This window comes from Pelodiscus sinensis, chromosome 5 (genome assembly GCF_052426305.1).
Source record: "Pelodiscus sinensis isolate ZL-2025 chromosome 5, ASM5242630v1, whole genome shotgun sequence".
NCBI lineage: Eukaryota > Metazoa > Chordata > Testudines > Trionychidae > Pelodiscus > Pelodiscus sinensis.
Genome location: NC_143056.1, coordinates 33,746,436 through 33,771,322, shown reverse-complemented (window position 1 = coordinate 33,771,322; position 24,887 = coordinate 33,746,436). Strand labels below are relative to the sequence as shown.

Here is a 24,887-nt window from a genome sequence, read left to right as displayed (position 1 = left end):
TGGCCCAATCCTCCAATTTGTCTAAGTCACTCTGGACCCTATCTCTGCCCTTAAGCATATCTACCTCTCCCCCCAGCTTAGTGTCTGAAGTTGCCTACTGAAGTTAAAAGAATGCTGTTATTGCAAGCAATGCATCCTGAAAGCTTAGCCACAGTGAGAAATCTAAAACCTAAACAGGGTTGTCCTTAGGATTTATGAGGTCTTACACAGGACTATTAAAATGGATCCCATATGCCTGATGGCAGCCGGAGGGTTGGATGATTTTTTAGAAATCTGATTTTAGAATCTAATTAAATATTTTCAAAGCAAATTTCAAACTAAGGTCCTGTAGACTAACACAGTAAATGCAGAAACTGACCCTCTATATTTGGGGTTGGCATATGCCTATTTAATGGCTTCATTACCACTTGAATAGCTCTTTCACAGGTTCAGTTTTCCACTAATAGATCTGGCATGCTTTTTCATTTAAAGTTAAATAGATCCTCTCTGAAGGAAGTAAAGCCACAAAATAAGATAGGAAGAGGTGGGCGGATGGCTGGACATTAAGAGCCAGTGGCACCCCAATTTTTCAGATGTTATACGTAACTGAGTATTCTGCATATGAGTAAGGACAGTTCTGAGTCTAAAGATTCCTAACTACACTGATGGTCTCTAAGGCTTCCCTCTTATATTTCCAGATTTTTTTAAATGAAAGCCACACGTGGGATCATGCTTACCTTAATTCTTGCTCAGACAATAAGAATATTTGGTCTCTACACCATTACATTTGTAACAGGGAATGTAGTAGAGCTAGTAAGTAACAGACATTAATTTCCCTGTCTAACAGAAGGAATTAAAGTCCGCTAGGAAAGAACACAGCCTAAGGATCATATTGTGTCTGGCCTCTGCACAAGTCTGTAAAAAGAGGAGAATGGGAAGTGGAAGTGAAGTAGCACAAGGAGCCTTCTCCTCATCCTGTGCAGAGGCCAGTCACAATTGTAGTTAGGACTACCTGCCAAAATAGAGAGAATAAACTAAAATATGCTCCACAACAACTAGCAGAGCCATCTAGGTCAGTGGAGTAAGTATGCAGGATGCTGGAGACATTCAGAGATGCAATTTTCTACTCTGGGAACTGTGCTTCCTAAAACCCTCCTGCAGCAATGGCTCCATACTGCCTCCACTATAAGGCCAGAATCATGATCACATAATCTGGCCCTAAATCTGTGAATTTAAAAAAGAAAAGGTCTTTTCAAGATGGCTGACATTTTGTAAAGTGGACAATAGTCTGCCATCAGGAGTGTCTTCTTTCTTGCTCTTTTCTATACCTGGAATGATCTCCCTAGTGAAGTGCAGTAGGCCCTGCACATCTTTTCATTCAAATCTCTCCATAAATTGCAAATTTTTACATTTGTCAAGAAAAGAGTCTATAAATACTAACATCACTTTCCGGAAACTGAAACTAAACAAATAAAAACTTTGATTCAATTATTTCCTGGGAGTTATATGGGAGGACTTAATTAAAAACAGATTTAGACAGTTTATCTTTTAAAAACAGATTCTGAAAATAGAATATCGAGTACATACCTGCCCATCTAAGTCAAATGCCAAGCAAGCTATACCATGTGTGTGAACATCTTTCAGTATCGATATAGTTTGCACAGTGTACGAGTCCCAGACACAGATATATGGTTCTTTTCCAACTTGACCTGTTGCCACCAACACTCTTTCAGGATGCAAAGCAAGGCTGCCAAAAAATGAAAAATTATTTCTAACATTAGAACATTTGTTCAAGGAACTTATATATTATTTAGCTTGTTAATCTAATGTTTAATTCCTTAAACAAAAATCCTGTCAGGGATGATCTAGGCCAGAGCTACTCAACTTTGGAAGCCCCAAGGGCCACAATGATACTCACAGCACATGCTATGGGCCACAACTTAAATGTGGTTGCATGTATATGCAAATATATATACAAATATATGCAAGTAGCTTCTTTCACACTGACCAGCGTGAATACAAAGATTAAGGCAAGATTACACAACACACAGGCCCCATTTAAGTCAGTTCTGCTAATATTAATAAAATGCAATATTTACCCAATTTCCACCCATATGTCAGCACTTTTAATGAGCAATGACAGTCCAGGAACTGACCAACTAAAATGCATATCAACAGGAGACCATTATATTGATGCTGCCCATTTATCTCAATGTGATGTTCTCAGCTGAGTGATAATATCCCATGAAGAGAAATACAACCTGAAACAATTGCACCTCAGAAGGTGTTTTCATTCCACTCTTGAGGTCTTTAGAACTTATGATATGCATAAAGGATGCCCATTCTCAGCTTTCCATCCATCCACAGGAACAGGACTTCCCCAGGTCCTGGATTACAAATGGGGCAAGGAGGGAGCTTCAGACTCTCCCAAAAGGGCAAGGTCAGAACCAGGTTCACATAACTGTAGAGGACAGAGGTGTACCAACCCCTGCAGATGGGCACAGGGTCACCAAATGCTGGCACAGACAAGCGGAGCAGGAGAGGGGCTCAGACACTTCCTATGGGGAAATGTCTCCTATATCTCATCTCATGAGGAGGGTGATCCCAGAAGGGCAAGAACACCCCATCCCAGATTTAGACATAGAAGAGGAAGACTGTAGGGATACGTGTGCCTGCACCATTGTCCCTCAATCCCCCTATCACTCACTAGGGATGTGAGCATATAGGCTGGGTTTATTGGTTAATCCTAATGACTACACACGCATGCACACACACATATCCTTGCTGCCTCTGTATCGGAGGCAACAAGGGGGGAGGAAGCGGGAGCCAGTGATCGTGGGAAGATGGCCCTGACGTCCCCCCCCCCACACACACACACCTTCCTGCCTCCCAGAGAGGCAGCAGGAGAGAACAGATGGGAGCCGATATTTGGGGAGAACCAGCTTAAAAGCCAGCTCCCCACAACCACTGGATCCACAGAGCCACCTCCCCTGCCCCATGCTGCTGCCTCTCTATCAAAGGCAGCAGCACAGGGGCGAGGGTTGGCGGGAGCCAATACATGCGGCGAGCCAGCTTTTAAGCCAGCTCTCCGTGCTGCTGAACTATCGCACCCTCACCCCACAGTGACGGGGTACTTGTCTTGCAACACCCATAAAATAAATTGACATCTCTGAATCACAAATTGCAACAACCTCCAGCCATTCAGTCCCAAACTCCTATTGTTTTAGGCTTAGATGGGGGCTTGTGACTAATGTACCATCAGCTATTATAACTTAACCCATTAAACTCAACAAGGTCAGTGATTCATCCAATTATTATCACCTCCCAGTTTAACAGTAACACACAGCAGAACTGAAGTGTTTTGTGGGGACCTATAATTCAGAATCCCCTCTGTTAAATGACCCCAAATTTAAACCACTAATACTAATGCATGTAAGGTGCACTGAATTTCAAAGCAATCCAAATAACCATTTGGATTTTAGAGCATATAAATGGTGGGAATGGAAAAAGCTCTCTTTTACCGTATTGACACATGCACTTTAAATATTCTCAATTTGACCCAGCCAGAAACTTAATAGGAGGCATACACTACAGGTTGGACCTCCTGGTCTGGGACCCTCAGGACCTGACTGGTCCTGAACAAGGGGCTTTGCCAGAACAGGGGAGGTCATTTCTGGCCCTGCAATCCAGCTCTTCCTGGTGGCCACTGGCCAACCTCCAGCCTCCCCACTGGCTCCCCCTCTGTCACCACCCTGCTGCCCCATGAGCAGCCTACAAGCATGCTGGACTCCTGGCCCACCAGCCTTGCTGCAGCAGCCCCAATCCAGGGGCTCCAACTCTACTACGGATGACCACAGCCCTGCCGCCAGAGCACCTGGTCCCGCCAGCTCTACCACGGCTCACCTGGGACTCCCAGCCCCACCAGAATTGCTGCAGCAGCCCGCAGTCCCACCACTGGTGCTCCCAGCGCCATTGTGGCTGACCGCTGCCCCGCTGCTGTAGCTGGCAGACCAGTGCCACACCAGAGCCATGGAAGTTGACAGACCAGAGAGTCCCAGTTTAGTGAGTTTTAACCTGTACTTTGAATAAAACTCAACAGACTGAGACCATTTTGACCTATGTCACATCTATAGTTTGAACTTTAGCTCTCTGCAAAGAGAACCCACCTAGAAACTTTTTGAAAAATGACTATTTGAGAGCAGTCTGATTATATATATATATAAAGAACATAAGAAGATAAGAATGGCCATACTGGGTCAGACCAAAGGTCCATCTAGCCCAGAATCCTGTCTGCCAACAGTGGCCAGCACCAGATGCCCCAGAGAGGGTGGACCGAAGACAAAGATCAAGCAATTTGTCTCGTGCCATCCCTCTCCAGCCTCTGACAAACAGAGGCAAAGGACACCATTTTATCCCCTGGCTAATAGCCTTTTATGGACCTAACCTCCATGAAATTATCTAGCTTCTCTTTAAACTCTATTATAGTCCTAGCCTTCACAGCGTCCTCTGGCAAGGAGTTCTACAGGTTGACAACACGCTGTGTGAAGAAGAACTTTCTTTTATTAGTTTAAAACCTGCTACCCATTAATTTCATTTGGTGTCCTCTAGTTCTTCAATTTAGGGAAATAATAAATAACTTTTCTTTATCGGCCCACTCAACACCACTCATGATTTTATAGGCCTCTATCATATCCCCCCTCGGTCTCCTCTTTTCTCAACTGAAAAGTCCCAGTCGCTTTAACCTCTCCTCATATGGGACCCTTTCCAAACCCCGAATCATTTTAGTTGCCCTTTTCTGAACCCTTTCCAAGGCCAAAATATCTTTTTTGAGGTGAGGAGACCACATCTGTACACAGTATCCAAGATGTAGGTGTACCATAGTTTTATACAGGGGCAGTAAGATATTCTGGGTCTTATTTTCTATCCCTTTCTTAATAATTCCTAGCATCCTATTTGCCTTTTTGACCACTGCTGCACACTGTGTGGAAGTTTTCAGAGAAATGTCCACAATAACTCCAAGATCTCTTTTCTGATTTGTCATAGCCAAATTAGCCCCCATCATACTGTACGTAAAGTTGGGGTTATTTTTCCCCCAATGTGCATTACTTTACACTTATCCACATTAAAGTTCATTTGCCATTTTGTTGCCCAATCACTCAGTTTGGTGAGATCTTCTTAGAGTCCCTCACAGTCTGCTTCTGTCTTGACTATCCTAAACAGTTTGGTATCATCTGCAAACTTTACTACCTCACTGCTTATACCTTTCTCCAGATCAGTTATAAATAAGTTGAAAAGGATTGGTCCCAAGACTGACCCTTGGGGGACACCACTTGTTACCCCTCTCCATTCTGAAAATTTACCATTTATTCCTACCCTTTGTTTCCTGTCTTTTAACCAGTTCTCAATCCAAGAAAGGACCTTCCCTATTATTCCGTGGCCATGTAATTTACACAAGAGCCTTTGGTGAGGGACCCTTTGGTGAGGCTTTCTGAAAATCTAAGTATTCTATATCTACTGGATCCCCCTTGTCCACATATTTGTTAACCCCTTCAAAGAACTCTAAGGGTATGTCTACACTACCCTCCTAATTCGAACTAGGAGGGTAATGTAGGCGGCACCCAGCTTATGCAAATGAAGCCCGGGAAATTCAAATCCCGGGCTTCATTTGCAAGTGCGGTATGCCTACATTACCCCGCTAGTTTGAACTAGCGGGGTAGTGTAGACATATCCTAATAGATTAGTAAGACAGGATTTCCCTTTACAGAAACCATGTTGACTTTTGTCCAACAAATTATGTTCTTCTACACGCATCACAATTTTATTCTTTACTATTCCTTTGACTAATTTGCCCGGTACTGAAGTTAGACTTACCGGTCTGTAATTACCAGGATCGCCTCTCGAGCCCTTTTTAAATATTGGTGTCACGTTAGCTACCTTCCAGTCTCATAGACTCATAGACTTTAAGGTCAGAAGGGACCATTATGATCATCTAGTCTGACCCCCTGCACAGTGCAGGCCACAGAATCTCACCCACCCCTCTTAGAATAATCCTCTCACCTATATCTCAGATATTGAAGCCTTCAAATACTTTGAAGGCCCCAAGATGCAGAGAATCCTCAAGCTGTGATCTGTGCCCCATGCTACAGAGGAAGGCGAAAAACCTCCAGGGCCTCTGCCAATCTACCCTGGAGGAAAATTCCATCCCGACTCCAAATATGGCAATCAGCTAAACCCTGAGCATGTGGGCAAGACTCACCAACCAGACACCCAGAAAGTTCTCTATAGTAACTCCTATCATCCCTCCATTGACCTATTTCCCACTGATAATGAATGGTCAATTAGTTACCAAGATCATGTTATCTCATCAAACCATCCCCTTATCATAGAATCATAGAACTGGAAGAGACAACAGAAGGTCATCACGTCCAGCCCCCTGCTCTAGGAAGGACCAATCCCATCTAAATCAACCCGGCCAGGGCTTTGTCAAGCCGAGACTTAAACACCTCTAGGGATGGAGACTCCACTACTTCCCTAGGTAACCCATTCCAGTGCTTCACTACCCTCCTAGTGAAATAGTTTTTCCTAATATCCAACCTGGACCTCTCCCACCACAACTTGAGACCATTGCTCCTTGTTCTGCCATCTGTCACTACTGAGAACAGCCTCTCTCCATCCTCTTTGGAACCTCCCTTCAGGAAGTTGAAGGCTGCTATCAAATCCCCCCTCACTCTTCGCTTCTGAAGACTAAACAGACCCAAGTCCCTCAGCCTCTCCTCATAAGTCATATGCTCTAGCCCCCTAATCATTTTGGTTGCCCTCCGCTGGACCCTCTCCAATGCGTCCGCATCCTTTTTGTAGTGGGGGGCCCAGAACTGGACACAATACTCCAGATGTGGCCTCACCAAAACCGAAAAAGGGGAATAATGACATCTCTGGATCTGCTGGCAATGCTCCTCTTAATGCAACCTAATATGCCATTAGCCTTCTTGGCTACAAGGGCACACTGTTGACTCATATCCAGCTTCTCATCCACTGTAACCCCCAGGTCCTTTTCTGCAGAACTACTACTTAACTGGTTGGTCCCCAGCTTGTAACTATGCTTGGGATTCTTCCATCCCAAGTGCAGGACTCTACACTTGTCCTTGTTGAACCTCATCAGATTTTTAGTGGCCCAATCCTCCAATTTGTCTAAGTGACTCTGGACCCTATCTCTGCCCTTAAGCGTATCTACCTCTCCCCCCAGCTTAGTGTCATCCGCAAACTTGCTGAGAGTGCAATCCATCCCCTCATCCAGGTCATTAATAAAGATATTGAACAAAAACGGCCCTAAAACCGAACCTTGGGGCACTCCGCCAGAAACTGACCGCTATCCTGACATCGAACCGTTGATCACTACTCGCTGGGCCCGGCCTCCTAGCCATCTTTCTATCCATCTTACCGTCCATTTACCCAATCCACATTCCCTTAACTTGCTGGCAAGAATATTGTGGGAGACCGTATCAAAAGCCTTGCTAAAGTCAAGGTATATAACATCCACTGATTTTCCCACGTCCACCGAGCCAGTTACCTCATCATAGAAGCTAATCAGATTGGTCAGGCACGACTTGCCCTTTGTGAATCCATGCTGACTATTCCTAATCACTTTCCTCTCATCCAAGTGCCTCAAAATGGATTTCTTAAGGATCCCTTCCATGATTTTTCCAGGAACCGAGGTAAGACTGACCGGCCTATAATTCCCTGGTTCGTCCTTCTTCCCTTTTTTGAAGATGGGCACTACATTTGCCTTTTTCCAATCATCTGGGATTTCTCCCAATCTCCACGACTTCTCAAAGATAATAGCCAAAGGCTCCTCAATGACATTTGCCAACTCCCTCAGTACCCTCGGGTGCATTAAGTCCGGACCCATGGATTTGTGTACATTTAGCTTTTCTAAAGAGTTCCTAACCTGTTCTTTACCCACCAAGGGCTGTCCATCTTCATCCCCTCTTGCGTCACTTAGCGCAGAAGTCCAGGAGCCGACTTTGTCCGTGAATACAGAGGCAAAGAAAGCATTGAGTACTTCAGCTTTCCCCACATCATCTGTCTCTAGGTTACCTCCTTCATCCATTAGGGGCTGCACTCGCTCTCTGATCATCTTCTTCTTGTTAACATGCCTGCAGAAACCTTTCTTGTTATCCTTCACATCCTTCGCCAGTCGCAACTCCATTTGTGCTTTCGCTTTCCTGATAACCCCCCCGGCATTCTCGAGCTATACATTTAAACTCCTCCCCAGTCATTTGTCCAAGTTTCCACTTTCTGTAACCTTCCTTTTTGTGCTTAAGTTCACCAAGGATTTCCCCTGTAAGCCAATCCAGTCTCCTACCTTGTTTGTCTCTCTTGCTATGTGTCAGGATGGTTTCTTTCTGTGCCTTCAAGAAGGCTTTTTTAAAATACTGCCAGCTGTCCTGGACTCCTTTCCCCTTCATGTTAGCATCCCAGGGGATTCTGCCCATCAGACCTCTGAGGGAGTCAAAGTCTGCTTTTTTGAAGTCCAAGGGGTGTATTTTACTACTCTCTTTCCTTCCTTTGGTCAGGATCCTGAAATCTACCATCTCATGATCACTGCTTCCCAGGTTGTCACCCACCTCCACTTCCCCTATGAGTTCCTCCCTGTTTGTGAGCAGAAGATCAAGCTGCGCACGGCCCCTGGTTGGATCCTTCAACACTTGTGTCAAGAAGTTATCCCCAACATTCTCCAAAAACTTCCTGGATTGCCTGTGTACTGCCGTATTGGTTTCCCAACAGATGTCAAGGTGATTAAAGTCCCCCTCGAGAACCAGGGCCTGCGATCTGGAAGCTTCGCTCAGTTGTCCGAAGAAAGCCTCATCTACCTCATCTATCTACTATCTTAAGGAAAGGTAGAAGGGAGACCAGCACAATTGAGGTAATGGATTTCAGGAAGGCAGATTTTGATAAGCTCAGAGAACTTGTAGGTAAGGTCCCATGGGAAACAAGACTGAAGGGAAAAACAACTGAAGAGAGTTGGAAGTATTTCAAAAGGACGTTGTTAAGGGCCCAAAAGCAAACAATTCCGCTGTGTAGGAAAGATAGAAAATATGGCAAAAGACCAGCTTGGCTTAACAAGGAGATCTTGCATGATCTCAAAATAAAAAAGGAGTCTCATAAAAAATGGAAACTAGGACAAATAACAAAGGATGAATATAGGCAATCAACACTGGAATGCAGAGGCAAGATTAGAAAGGCAAAGGCACAAAATGAGATCAAACTAGCTACAGGCATGAAGGGAAACAATAAGACCTTTTATAAATACATTAAAAGCAAGAGGAAGACCAAGGACAGGGTAGGCCCACTGCTCAGTGAGGAGGGAGAAGCAGTAACAGGAAACTTGGAAATGGCGGAGATGCTCAATGACTTCTTTGTTTCGGTCTTCACCAAGAAGTCTGGAGGTGTGCCTAACGTAGTGAATACAAGCAGAGAGAGGGTAAGTTTAGAAGATAGGATACACAAAGAACAAGTTAAAAATCACTTAGGAAAGTTAGATGTCAGCAAGTCACCAGGTCCTGATGAAATGCATCCCAGGATACTCAAGGAGCTGATAGAGGAGGTATCTGAGCCTTTAGCTATGATCTTTGAAAAATCATGGCAGACGGGAGATTCCAGAAGACTGGAAAAGGGCAAATATTGTGCCCATCTATAAAAAGGGGAATAAGAACAACCCAGGAAACTACAGACCGGTCAGTTTAACGTCTGTCCCAGGGAAGATAATGGACCAGGTAATTAAGGAAATCATATGCAAACACTTGGAAGGTAATAAAGTGATAGGGAATAGCCAGCATGGGTTTGTGAAGAACAAGTCATGCCAAACTAATCTGATAGCTTTCTTTGATAGGATAATGAGCCTTGTGGATAAGGGAGAAGTGGTGGATGTCATATACCTAGACTTTAGTAAGGCATTTGATACGGTCTCGCATGATATTCTTATTGATAAACTAGGCAAATATAACTTAGATAGGGCCACGATAAGGTGGGTGCATAATTGGCTGGATAACCATAGTCAGAGAGTTGTTGTTAACGGTGCTAAATCCTGCTGGAAAGGGATAACAAGTGGAGTTCCGCAAGGGTCTGTTTTGGGACCCGTACTGTTCAATATCTTCATCAATGATGTAGATATTGGGATAGAGAGTACGCTTATTAAGTTTGCAGATGATACCAAACTGGGTGGGGTTGCAACTTCTTTGGAGGATAGGGACATAATTCAAAATGACCTTAGCAAGTTAGAGAAATGGTCAGAGGTAAACAGGATGAAGTTTAATAAAGAGAAATGCAAAGTGCTCCACTTAGGAAGGAACAATCAGTTCCATACATACAAGATGGGAAGCGACTGTCTAGGACAGTGATCCCCAAACTTTTCAGGTTGTCGGGCGCCAGGGGGCGTGGCCGTTCGCTCGCCGGGCGCCCGGGGGCGGCCCCCCCCCTCATAGCCGCATACCCGGGGGCGGGGCCCGCGGCTCCCCCCCCACACACAAGCGCCGCGCGCCCGGGGCCGGCGCTCCCCCCTACCCTCCCCCCGCAAGCGCCGCACGCCCGGGGCCGGCGCTCCCCCACCCCCCGCAAGCGCCGTGCGCCCGGGGCCGGCGCTCCCCCCGCCAAGCGCCGCGCGCCATGTGCCTGGGGCCAGGCCAGCCCCGAGCACCTGGCGGGCGCATGGAAATGCCCCCACGGGCGCCATGGCGCCCGCGGGCACCGTGTTGGGGACCACGGGTCTAGGAAGAAGCATGGCGGAAAGGGATCTAGGGGTCATAGTGGACCACAAGTTGAATATGAGTCAACAGTGTGATGCTGTTGCAAAAAAAGCAAATATGATTCTAGGTTGTATCAACAGGTGTGTTGTAAGCAAAACTCGTGAAGTCATTCTGCCAGTCCACTCTGCACTAGTTAGGCCTCAGCTGGAGTACTGTGTCCAGTTCTGGGTGCCACATTTCAAGAAAGATGAGGAGAAACTGGAAAGGGTACAGGGAAGAGCGACAAGAATGATTAAAGGTCTAGAGAACACGACCTATGAAGCCAGGCTTCATGAACTGGGCTTATTTAGTTTGGAAAAAAGAAGATTAAGAGGGGACATGATAGCGGTTTTCAAATATCTAAAAGGGTGTCACAAGGAGGAAGGAGAAAATTTGTTCCTCTTGGTTTCTGAGGACAGGACAAGGAGTAATGGGCTTAAAGTGCAGCAAGGGAGGTTTAGATTGGACATTAGGAAAAAATTCCTAACTGTCAGGGTGGTCAAATATTGGAATAAATTGCCAAGGGAGGTGGTGGAATCTCCCTCTCTGGAGATATTTAAGAACAGGTTAGATAGACATCTGTCAGGGATGGTGTAGAGGGAGCTTGGTCCTGCCTTGAGGGCGGGAGGCTGGACTCGATGACCTCTCGAGGTCCCTTCCAGTCCTATGATTCTATGATTCTACCTCATCCACCTGATTTGTGGCCTGTAGCAGACACCAACCACAACATCACTGCTGTTGTATGCTCCTTTAAACCTAACCCATAGACTTTCAACAGGTTTTTCTCCCTCTTTATACTGGAGTTCAGAGCAATCGTAGTGCTCTCTTACATATAGTGCAACTCCTCCTCCTTTTCTCCCCTGCCTGTTCTTCCTGAACAGTCAATACCCTTCCATGACAGCACTCCAGTCATGAGAGTCAGCCCACCAAGTCTCTGTTATCCCAATTAAATCATATTTCTTGGTCTGGGCCAGGGCCTCCAGTTCTTCCTGTTTGTTGCCCAGGCTTCTCGCATTAGTGTACAAACACTTCAGGTAACCAGTTGATTGCCCGATCTTCTCCATTTGGAACTGGGGTCCTCCTTTCTTGCTCCTTGTTCTATGCATTTCTTCCCGGTATCCGACTTTCCCACTCCCTTCAGGGTTTTGGTCACCGACCCCAGACGAACCTAATTTAAAGCCCTCCTCACTAGGTTTGCAAGCCTGCCCACGAAGATGCTCCTTTCTCTCTTCGTTAGGTGGATCCCATCTCTTCCTAACAATCCTTGCGCCCGGAACAGAGTCCCATGGTCGAAGAAACCAAAGCCCTCTCTGCGACACCACCTGCGCAACCACGCATTTACATCCTCAATTCGACAATCCCTGCCCAGTCCTTTCCGCTCAACAGGGAGGATGGATGAGAACACCACTTGTGCTCCGAATTCTTCGGATCCTTCTTCCCAGCGCTACGTAATCCGCAGTAACCCGCTCAAGGTCATTCTTGGCCGTATCATTAGTTCCCACGTGGAGAAGCAGGAAGGGGTAGCAATCCAAAGATTTGATCAGCTTGGTAAGCCTCTCAGTGACATCCTGAATGCGAGCTCCCAGTAAGCAGCACACCTCTCGAGATTCCAGGTCCAGACGGCAGAGGGATGCTCAGTCCCTCTTAGGAGGGAGTCCCCGACCACCACCACCCGTCGTTTTCTTTTGGGGGTGGTAGCTGTAGAACCCCCATCTCTAGGACTACGCATCCCAAGCCTTCCAGTAGATGGTGTTCTCTTCTGGTTTCTTCCTTGTGAGGTCCCTTCCAAAGCTTTCAGCACTGCAGAGCCTGTGGAGAAAGCTTGAAAGCGATTACTTACCTCTATAGCATTGGGGGATTCCCGTGTTGGCCTTTTTCCCCTTCTAGAAGTTACATGCTGCTAGTTCTCTTCTTGGTCATGTACTGCCCTCTCTGGCTCCTCTGCCTGCCGTGCTTGAAGGATTAAACGTTGCCTTCTATTGAGGAAGTCTTCATCCTCTCTGATCGAGCGTAGGGTTGACACTTGGGCCTCCAGTCCTCTAATTTTTTCTTCCAAAATGTCCACCAGCTTGCACTTTGTGCAGATGAAATCTGTTCTTTCTTCCAGGAGGAAGACAAACATGGCACACGCTGTGCAAGTGACAGCAGCAGACCCGTCACCATCCATCGCTGCAGTCCTGTTCGCAAGCTCCTTGGTCGCTTGCCCACTGCCTCATAAAGCCCTGGAGTGCCTGAAAGCCCTTCCCCCTACCAAGGCTCAGCCAATCAGCAGAGGCTTCTGTTCGCAAGCTCCTTGGTCGCTTGCCCACTGCCTTATAAAGCCCTCGAGTGCCTGAAAGCCCCTCCCCCTACCAAGGCTCAGCCAATCAGCAGAGGCTTCTAGAATTCAAACTTTAATTAGAAGCCAACAGTTTCCACCTGCCAATCACAGCCCCTACCAATCATAGCCAATCAGAGCACAAACTGCATTAAGGGGAGGGGAAGGGCAAAGGGGAAGTGGGAAAAAAAAGCCTCACTCTCAAACACAGGGGAAAATAAATAAATAAATAAAATAAACAAACAAACAAACAAAAAAAAGAACATACACCAACCCTCACTCACAAACACAAGCTCAGCACACAGCAAGAAAGCCCCAAACACAACACACACTTCCCTCAAAAGTCCTGTATCTGCTTCTCCTTTACCTGGAGAACTCCCTCTCTAAACTCCCTGTTAGCACTCACCTGTTCGCTAACAGTCATAAGGTACAGAAGCTGATTTAAGGAATAGGTTACAAACCACAGATAATAGCTCAGCAATTTCCCATTTGAGTTCTTTTAGAACCATTGGATGAATGCCATCCTGTCCTGGAGTTTTGTTAACAGTAAGTTTTTCTATTTGTTCTAAAACCTCCTCTAATGACACTTCAATCTGGGACAGTTCCTCAGATTCATTACCCACAAAGGATGGTGCAGATTTGGGAATCTCCCCAACGTCTTCAGCTGTGAAGACTGAAGCAAAGAAATCATTTAGTTTCTCCGCAATGGCTTTATCATCCTTGACTGCTCCTTTTATAGCTCAATCATCTAGGGGACCCACAGGTTTTTTAGCAGGCTTCCTGCTTTAATGTACTTAAAAAACATTTTGTTATTTCTTTTTGAGTTTTTGGCTAGCTGTTCCTCAAAATCTTTTTTTGCTTTTCTTACTACATTTTTACACTTGATTTGACAGTGTTTATGTTCCTTTCTATTTATCTCACTAGGATTGGACTTCCACTTCTTAAAAGATACCTTTTTGCCCCTCCCTGCTTCTTTTACATGGTGGTTAAGCCACGGTGACTCTTTTTCAGGTCTCTTGCTATGTTTTTTAATTTGGGGTTTACATTTAAGTTGGGCCTCTATTATGGTGTCTTTAAAAAGTTTCCATGCAGCTTGATGGATTTGGCTCTAGTCACTGTGCCTTTTAATTTCTGTTTAACTAATTTCCTCATTTTTGTGTAATTCCCCTTTTTGAAATTAAATGCCAGGGTGCTGGACTGCTGAGGTGTTCTTCCCACCACAGAAATGTTGAATGTTATTATATTATGGCCACTATTCCCAAACGGTCCTGTAACGGTTATTTCCTAGTCCTGATCCTGCGCTCCACTCAGGACTAAATCGAGAATTGCCTCTCCACTTGTGGGTTCCTGCACCAGCTGCTCCAAGAAGCAGTCATTTAAGCCATTGAGAAATTTTATCTCAGCTTCTCTTCCTGAGGTGACATGTATCCAGTCAATAGGGGAGTAATTAAAATCCCCCATTATCATAGAGTTCTTTATTTTGGTAGCCTCTCTAATCTCCCTCAGCATTTCAATGTCAGTATCGCTGTCCTGGTCAGGTGGTCGGTAATATATCCCTACTGTTAATTTCTTATTATTGGAGCATGGAATTACTATCCATAGCGAGTCTATGGAACATGTTGATTCACTTAATATTTTTATTTCATTTGATTCTACATTATCTTTCACATACAGTGCCACTCCGCCACCCACCCAGCCTGCTCTATCCTTTCGATATATTTTATATCCCGGTATGATTGTGTCCCACAGATTTTCCTCATTCCACCAGGTTTCAGTGATGCCTATTATGTCAATTTCTTCCTTTAATACGAGGTACTCTAGTTCACCAATCTTATTAGTCAGACTCCTAGCATTTGTATAGAAGCACTTTATAAATTTGCCACTGCTTATTTGTCTGCCCTTCCCTGATGCATTGGATTCCTTTGTATGCGGTTGTTTGTCTGCTCTGGCCCATGGTTTCTCCCCATCTCTCTTTCTGACTACAGCTTAGGGAATCTCTATCAATGGATTCTCCTCTAAGAGAAGTCTCCATCTGATTTACGTGCATCTCCGCACCAATCGGCTTTCCCTCATCTCTTAGTTTAAAAACTGCTCTACGGCCTTTTTAATGTTTAGTGCCAGCAGTCTGGTTCCATCCTGGTTTAGGTGGAGCCCATCCTTCCTGTATAGGCTCCCCCTCTCTCAAAAGAGTCCCCAGTTCCTAATAAATCCAAACCCCTCTTCCCTACACCATCATCTCATCCACGCATTGAGACTCTGAAGCTCTGCCTGCCTACCTGGCCTTGCGCATGGAACTGGAAGCATTTCCGAGAATGCCACCACAGAGGTCCTAAATTTCAGTCTCTTTCCTAGCAGCCTAAATTTGGCCTCCAGGACATCTCTCTTACCCTTCCCTACGTCATTGGTACCTACATGTACCACGACTACTGGCTCCTCCCCAGCACTACACATAAGTCTATCTAGATGCCTCGAGAGATCCGCAACCTTTGCACCAGGCAGGCAAGTGACCATACGGTTCTTCCGGTCATCACAAACCCAACTATCTATGTTTCTAATGATCGAATTACCCACTACTAACACCTGCCTCTTCCTAACTGGCATTCCCTCCCCCTCAGAGGTATCCTCAGTGCGAGAGGATACCGCAACATCCTCTGGGAGGAGGGTCCCAACTACGGGATGGTTTCCCTCTGTTCCCATTGAATGCTCTGTTCCCTTGAACTGGCATTCATGCTAAAATTCGACACTCTCCGCAGGGGGCTGAACAAAGACCCCAACTACCTTACCCATTACAAAGATAGCTTCCCCAATTATCACCTCTAATTCCATTAACTCACAGACATCTACCCTTCCTCACCTCTAATATCATTTACTCACAGGCATTCACCTTCCTTCCTCCCCCCCTCCCCCCCGCCTCCCTCCCGCATCCCCCTTCTGTTCTGAAATGTGATTTGTCCTTTTCATATGTGTTCATTTTTTTTAATTGTATCCTTTGGTATATATGGTTGTGACTATTTTCTTCCACTATTTGATCTGAGGAAGTGGGTCTGGCCCACGAAAGCTCATCATCTAATAAACCATCTTGTTAGTCTTTAAAGTGCTACATAGTCCTGTATTTTGTTTCTGTTCCCTTGAGACTTTCATCCTCCTTAAGAGCACTGGGGCTCTCAGACTGGAGGTGGACAGTACTACAGTGTCCCAGAAAGTCTCATCAACATATCTCTCTACCTCCCTTAGCTCCTCCAGTTCAGCCACCCTGGCCTCCAAAGCCCGAACTTGGTCTCTGAGGGTCAGGAGCTCCTTGCAACGGGTGCACACATATGCCACCCACCCACAGGGCAGATAATCATACATGTTACACTCGATGCAATAAACAGGATAGCCCCCACTCTGCTGCTGGGCTTCTGTCTCCATTTTTCTAATGAATACGTTTAAGTATAAGCTGGGATTCTTTTTAAACCTCTGGAATATAGATTATTATACGAGTTATGTTTTAAAGAAGGTCAGAAGTCACTAGTGCTCTATAACCTCCCCCTCTAAACTCCCTGTTAGCTGCTCCCTGGTCGCTGAGTCACAGGCTTATATAGCTCTGGTAGCCTCTCCCCCTGACTTAGGCTCAGCCAATTAACAGAGGCTTCTAGATTTCCAACCTTTTAGAAGTTCCTTCAAACAAACAAACAAAAACCAACCAACCAGACAAACACAAGCTCAGCACACAGCAAATAACTCCCCCACACACAAACACACACTCCAGACAGCCACTTACCACAAGGGTCCCATTTTTACTCCTCTTTTACCTGGAGAACTCCCTCTCCAAACTTCCTGTTAGCTGTTCCTGTTCAAACCCTAACCCTAACTAGGAGACCCTAGTTCAAATTACCTGAAAGTTAGCTCACTGGCCCTATCCTACTCTTTGCTCAGCCGCACCAAGCATCAAAGAAATCCAACCAAGCATCTCAATTTAAGGAATTCAGAAAGTTTGCCCTTTAAACAGAAATTATGTCACAACTTTAACTATAGTGGCATAGCTGAACTACTGTAGAATGAGAGAACGTAATGCTGAAAATATAATATGCATCAATGATATGCCCTCACCTGAAATGCTGTGTTCACTTCTGGCTATTGACTCTCAGAAGATACACGGCAAAAATAAAACAGAGCCCAAGGATGAGGAACGAAAATTATTAGAAGCATGGAAAGCCCTTTTATGAATAGAAAATAAGTCAGGGCTGTCATTTTAGAGTGGAGACAAGGGGAGGGACATCAGAGAAAGTAATCTGAGTGATCCTAATTACTCTCTCATATAACAAAAACAAAAGGACATTCAATTACATTGAAAGGCAATGAATGGATAAAAAGAAAACTTTTTTCTGTCTTCATGAATAATTAACCCATGGAATTCATTCCCACGAGTAAAACTGAGTCCAAGAGTTTACCATGATTAAGAATAAAATTAGACATTTTACATGGATAATGAGAACATTTAGCTAAATTAGGTAGGATTAAACCAGTTGTGTGTTTTATTTTAAATACTAAGTTTAAATCTTGACACCAGGTGCTAATTATTAACTGATGGTATCCGGAGGAAACTCTGTCTACTATGGATAGGTTATTCCATTATTGTTCACTAAATAAGTTCTTGCACCTTTCTCAAGAATCTAGTGCCCCCCACTAACAGAAATAGGACACTGAACTGGTCTAGAGGAACCATTAGTATGATCTGGAGTGGAAATTCCTATCTTCCTGAGTGCTGCTTATTGTCAGGATATCATTCAAAACATGCCATATATATGCAGAACACTACCACAAATAAACCTACCAGGGATGTAATAGTATAACTAATCAAATGGTTAACTGATAAGCTTGGGCTTATCAGTTACCATTAACGGTTACACATAGTTTCCCGTCCTGCACCCAGGGAGCAAGCTGCCACCCTACACTGCTGGCTCTGTATCAGATCCCACAACACAGGGTGACTCCTGGCTCCCTTGGAGTTGGGATGGGAGTCAGCACATGCTATGAGCTAGCTTTAAGAGGCAGCAGTGCGGGATAGCAGCCAGCTTTCCGGGAGCAGGCATGGCAAGTGGGGGCCAGCTTAAGAGCTGGCTTCTGGCATGCACCGACTCCCAGGGAACCGGCTGCCACCCTGTACTATAGATTCTACAGCATAAAGATTATACTGCAGAGCCCATAGCACAGCCTGCTCCCCGGGAGTGGGACCAGCCGGCTTTGCTCACAGGAAGCCAGCTGCACCCAGGCTCTGCTGTATAAGCTATATACTGCAGAGCCCCCAGCGTGCAACCATGTAACAACTGAGATTTTCAGTGGTTACAAGGTTACCTAATTAACTGCTTTTTAACATCCCTACTACCTGACCAGCATTCTGGGACTTAGTTATTAGAAGTTTAAAAAGCAATTTAAACTTAAAAGATGTATATCAATATGCATTTAAGTTTGATTGTAATTTATTAACAGAAAGTCTATAACCTCAAACCTGCTTTTACAAATGAGAACTCATGTAGGCATACAGAAATTGCAATCCTGCAGTTTTCTTCTTACAGAGATTGTAAATAACAACATTGCAGCATTTATGAAACTGAAAATTTGCTAATATAATACACTGAAAACTTACTTTTTTGTGAAGAAAATAAAGTGGCTATAATGATTATTCTCTCATATAGTCACACCTTCAATGACATTCCTAAATATGTTTCATAGTTAACTTCTTTGAGGAAAAAAAACATTTAATTTAATATTTCAGGACGATGAGTTACTACAAGTCAGATATCTTTCAGAACTAAAGCCTTCAGTCCCTAAAGTTAGGTATGAAATGCTACCAAGGTTGGTTTGGTATTGTTGAGGAGAAAATATAAAGTAACCCATTAATCATCATAAATGTGATGGTATCATTGGAAACAGTCATTCTATTCACTACATCTTCTAACAGTTCTATATAAAACTTAAACATGAATAGTACTGTAGCACCTTAGATACTAACAAAAAAGTAGGTGGTATTATGAGCTTTCATGGATACAACTCATTTCTTCAGATGAATCAGGTCTGATAGGCATACAGAACTATACACAACTGAAAACAGTCAACTACTCCACAATGATTTCCTCAGCAAACAGATAAAGAATTAGATCATCATAACTGCACTAGTCTGTAAAGCAAAACCTCCTGTATGTTCAATCACTATACTACAGAAACCAAAACATATCTACTAACAATCAGGCAAGTCACTAAAGATTTCCCCTCTGCAGAATTTCTGCTCTTTAGTACATTTTAAATCACAAGTGGTTATTAGCCTTCTCCCAAACTAGAAGATTTATCTAGCATTGCTCAGGTCCTTAACAAAAAACTTAGTTTAGTTTTTCTTCATTTAAATTAGGGATGTTAGTGTGTAGTTGATTACACAATTAACCCTAAGCTCAAGCTTATCAGTTAATCATATTGTCTATATTCAACATGTATCAGAGGCAGCAAGAAGGGTTGGGAGTGAGAGACAGTGCCCAGAGTGGGCTTTCAAGTCAGCTCTCCGTGTTGCTAGCTCCCACAAAGCTACCCCCTCTCCCCGCACCGCCTCCCACAGAGGCAGCAGCGCAGGCAGGCAGGCAGGTGGGAGCCAGTTCTCCGTGTTTACCTGTTCCACAGAGCCACCTGCCTCCCCCTGCTGCCTCCCACAGAGAATTGCTTAAAAGGCAGCTCCCCCCAGCACTGGCTCCCACCTGCCCCCTCTTGCATGTAAACACGTAACCACTAGAATTTCCAGCAGTTACATGTTTACACAAATAAATGACAGTTAACAACCCTAATTTAAATCATTGTTCTGGGACAGGGTTTGGAATGAGGGGTTCAGAATACAAGCTACCCCAGGGAGAGAAGGCTACCCCAGCTCTCTCTCAACACAGCAGCCTAGGGTAAAGTGAGAAGTGCCACTACAGACACACTCTCTGAAACGTATAGTAGTCCCTTTCTCCATTCTTGCATCCTAATGGCCCAGTGGGGTTATAGCAGTCCCGGTTCCCATCTCTGGCCTTTTACTACCCCCTTGTAATCATTCTACAGTATAACTCTCTCCTGCCAGACCCCTCCTTTTCCATTTTATGAGAAACAGTCAAATCTATACACATCCCATTATCCTGGCACAACCAAACTCTGACCTTGCCTTAAGTTATGATAAAAGGAAGCTGCATACCAAATTTTGTAGTCCTAGCCCTTACCGTTTAGGAGTTCTTGAACAAACAGCTCAAAAACAGACAGATGCACATTTTCTTACTATATATTAGAAATTAGCCCTCCATACAAACTTTCATAAAGACCAAAGAAATTTCACAATTTGAAGCCATAAATTACTTTTTTCTCATGATCCAGTTCTGTCAGCACTTCTACCAGGTATAATGATATGATAGCCCCATTGAAATCAAGAGATAGTAAGTCTTCCTTCAATGAGAAAACGAGACACCTTAGAGACTAACAGATTTACTAGAGCATAAGCTTTCGTGGGTAAAACCCAATTCATCAAATGGAGTGGATTTGAAAGTAGCCATCCTTGTACATAAGAATTTCAAAAAGCAGGGGTAAGGGGAGACATCTAAACTAGAATTCATTTGCAAATTCAACACTATTAGCTTAGTACTGACTAAGGATCTCAACTGGCTAATGCATTATAAAAGCAATTTCCCCTCGCAGAATATTCACATCTCCAGTGCTATGAATGGCCCATTTCCACCCTGACTTAATTAGCTTCATTAAAGCAAGCAACTTCTTCCTTATAAATACACTCCTGCTGCTGTAAGTTCCACTCCAATTCATCTGCTGAAGTGGGTTTTACCCACAAAAGCTTATGCCCTAATAAATCTGTTAGTCTCTTAAGAGTATGACTACACAGCAGTGTTATTTAGGAATAACTGGTGTTATTCCAAAATAACTTAGTACCCATCTACACTGCAAGTCTTTATTTGGAAATAATGTTGAGCTGGAGGACTTCTTACTCCAACTCCTGTAACCATCATTTCACAAGGAGTAAGGGAAGTCAAAGGAAGAGCATTCTTCCTTTGACTTCCGGCTCTGTAGCCTGCACCAAAAGCCAAATTAAGCTTTTTTATTTAATCTAGGCACTTGATGTAGCTCAAATTGTGTAGCTTAATTCAACTTTAGCCCTGCTGTTCGTAGACGTCCCCACGGTGCCACAAGATTCCTAGTTGTTTTTGCAGATACTGACTAACACAGCTACAACTCTGAGATTTTATATTAATGAGAACTGTTCATGTCAACATGCACTCTGTAGTAAACCTTTGCAAGATTGGGCCTTACATTAGTATGAGCTATGTTCAAAGGAAGAAAAACCTCACAGAAGTTATGATGGACTTTCCACAATGCCTCCTTGCCAGAGGAGTTGATGACTATTCCTGAGGTGCTTGTTTCAGATTTAAGAAGGAAAAAAAAAAAGACCACAGAAAAATAACTAATTCACACGTCTGATCCCACTTGATTGCATAGTATACTACAGCATTCCATGAACTACCTAATTTTTTTCTTTTAATTTTGAGCATTGATTAGGAAATAATGTAGGGACAGAATTAACAGTAAGGAAAGTTCATATGAATATTATAAAATTTTCAAAAAAACCCTAAGCAGATTTTTAAAATAAAAACAAAAAACAGAAATATCTGTGGCCATTTTGGTCCAGATTTCTAAACTGTATTAAACCATGAATGAAACCATCAGCATCCATTTTACTCTCTATGTGCAATGCTGGTTAATACATTTGTACAACAAATATAAAAGATATGCCAAGTGCTTTCTAGCATCCCAAGCAATTCACAGTCTACAATGTGTTTTTATAAGATTAATGGATACTGTAAACTGTTCTCTAAATAAAAACAGCCATCAAATGAGAACAATATTTAAAATTCACATACAATGAGGCCTACTAGAAGAGAAAGAATTGCTGATTCAGATTCACACCTGCCTTTTATACACTTCAAAATACTGCCACTCACATTCCAATAACTGAGTATCCAAAAGCCTGCTCAGATTGGTGTGGTGTATTTAGGAAATAAGGGTCTTCAAGACATCTACTCTCTCTTTTACATCACTGGGGTTTCATCCTTTTTATTAACTTCAGCATCTAATAAGACTCACCTTTTAGCCTACTACAAATAGACTTATAGAATAAAATTCAAACCTGCAAGAATGTTTGGTATTATAAAATTATTTTAAAAGTTGCAGAAGCCTTTCCATATTTAATGTGGGCCAAAGGTCTACCTGCTCCAGATTAATCTCCTCCTGTGTTGAATGACTTTGAAATGCACATCAGATTACTACTTCCACTTCCCTGCCTTTCACACACAGATGGGAACTAAGCAACGGTCGAGACACATCATTTTACACTGGCAAAATATTGACATACAGCCATGCATACAAATTTCAGCACCAAACACCTGAGGAAAGCAGGCAGTGAACCGCAGGATCCAAAAGTCATGTCTAGAGGGATTCTTGCTGCTATACAAGACAAACTAAATTGTAAGGAGGGGGAAGGGCGTTAAAGCCACACGGTGATTGCCATATTCAGATTCTTTCCAATATTCTGTGGTCACTGGGCGCCAAAAGAAAGGGTTGAGGGGTCTCGGGTGTTGGGTGAGCCTGGCACTGGACATGACACAGTCCGGCACCCAAGTATAATTTCTACCGGTGTTTCTGGGGATCGGAGCCTCGGATACCCAGGGATGCCCTAGTGCCCACCGACAGGGCATAGTGGGAGTGGGAGGGTTGCAGAATACAAAGGTATCTCCGCTGGCCGGCACGTCCCGATGTCCGGCAGGATTTCAGCCGGGGCTCTGGGCCGAGGGCACAGGGAAGGGCGTCAGGGTCTCTACCTGATGATGTCGTCCTGGTGCCCCAGGTAGAATTTCTGACGGTGGTCCCGAGGGCTGTAGACCACGCCGACCCCCGCCACGAAATAGACGATCTCCTTAGCCGCCGTGTAGTAGAGGTTGTTGCGGCACTGGTGACCCCGGTAGCCATACACCCACTCTAGCCGCAGGTGGCAGTTGGGGGCGCTCCGGTCAGCCATGTCCCCCTACCGCTGGCCGGCTCCGCGTCTCCCCCGCCGAAGCCCCAGGGGAGAGGGGGTTAGCTACTCTCTCGCCCCTCCCGGGTTCGGTGTCTCCCACCCTAATCCCTGGCCGCCGACATAGACGCCCTCCGCTGCCTCTCCTCCGCCTCCTCACAGAGGGCGCCGCCGAAGTAGCTGGGCTGGTCTCCTCACGCCAGACATGGCTGCACTGAGACACCGCCTGGAACTGTTAGCGCCAGAAACAGCTTCCACTCCGAAGTGGCTGCTGGGATGCACTACGCATGCCCGAGCCGCCTGAGCATGCCCGGCGCCGCCTGCTAACCGCGCTGCCCCCCTCTGCCGCCAGAGCCCGCTCACAGAGAGGGTTGAAAGCGGGCGAGGGGAGGAACGGCCAGGATGGAGCTGAGGGGAGGGTTGGAGGGGGACAGGGACGAAGTGAAGGACAAGATATAGGAGCTGGGCTTAAGAAAGGAGCAGATGGGTTGACTGGAAGATAGGGGAACGTGTAAAGGGAATGAAAGCTACCAAATGAGATGAGCCAGCTGCAGTGGTGCCAATATACGGTGTGGGCAGCGGAGAAGCTTGCGCTCCTCTCTGGAAGTTACATCTCAACACCAGCCCCTATGGCATGTGGTGCCTACATCTGGGGGAAACTAAATGCCTGGACTAAGTTCTTCTCTAGCTAATATAATGTATCGTGCAGCCCAAAGTCCACTTGATTCCATGAATTAGTTTGTCCTCTACCCCCAAAAGGCTTCCAGAGTTACCACACATGGTTGCAATGTGTAAAAGAATTCCTTATCAGTTTGCATAGGTATAGTATTTCCGAATACAGCCTAGTGTCTTGTCCGCAATGCTAAGGGTCTGACTTCGGTTCCTGTATTGCATTCTTAAAATAAAAGAATGAAACTACCGTTAAGCAATATCTGTATTACACATTGTCCTTAGCCTGACATCATTTTCCTTAATTAAAATCATGCTAATCTCAAAATGCTATTTATGGTTTAAATAGCACATAATCCTGGAAAATAATAATTGACACTAAGAAATCACATCTCATAGTGCTTTCTGGCATGACACTTCTTAGGGTCTTAGTGTCATTTTATAGCTTACAATTGTTATTTTTATATTTGTTCTTTTTCCTGTGTGATGAGTTTATTCTTTATCAGGTGATTTTAAAGTTGTGTGAATTTCTGGTTTGCTATCAAAACTTCCCTTTACTTATAATCCAGAGAGAAGCTTCATGGGATAGCCAAGTTAGTCTGTTAGGGTATGTCTACACTACAAAGTTAGTTCGAACTAACGGACGAGTTCGAACTAACTTTCATAGGCGCTACACTAGCGTTCCGTTAGTTCGAATTTAATTCGAACTAACGGAGCGCTTAGTTCGAACTAGGTAATCCTCATTCCACGAGGATTAAGCCTAGTTCGAACTAGCTAGTTCGAATTAAGGGGTGTGTAGCCCCTTAATTCGAACTAGTGGGAGGCTAGCCCTCCCCAGGTTTCCCTGGTGGCCACTCTGGCCAACACCAGGAAAACTCTACTGCCCCCCTCCTGGCCCCGGACCCCTTAAAGGGGCACAGGCTGGCTACGGTGCCCGTGCCAGGTGCAAGCCTGCCAGCACCCAGCCAGCAGACCCTGCACCTGGCACGGATCAAGCCACCCACCCGATGCCCCTCAGCCCTCCCCCTCTTCCCGGGACCAGGCTGGCAGCTCCCGGGAGCTTGCCTGG

The 24,887-nt window shown here is 44.8% G+C and overlaps 1 protein-coding gene across 2 annotated transcripts in view; it reads right to left on the bottom strand.

The window, feature by feature from the left end:
• Nucleotides 1-23,493, bottom strand: part of EML5 (EMAP like 5) — a 332,722-nt gene extending 309,229 nt beyond the window's left edge. For both annotated transcript variants that reach the window (XM_089778388.1, XM_075926740.2), the window contains exons 1-2: nt 22,956-23,493; nt 1,567-1,726 (exon numbers count right to left, since the gene is read on the bottom strand). In XM_089778388.1, the coding sequence (XP_089634514.1) occupies nt 1,567-1,726; nt 22,956-23,152 (357 nt within the window). In that variant the 5' untranslated portion in view covers nt 23,153-23,493. The remainder of the gene's footprint in view (nt 1-1,566; nt 1,727-22,955) is intronic.
• Between the last annotated feature and the right edge of the window lie 1,394 nt (nt 23,494-24,887).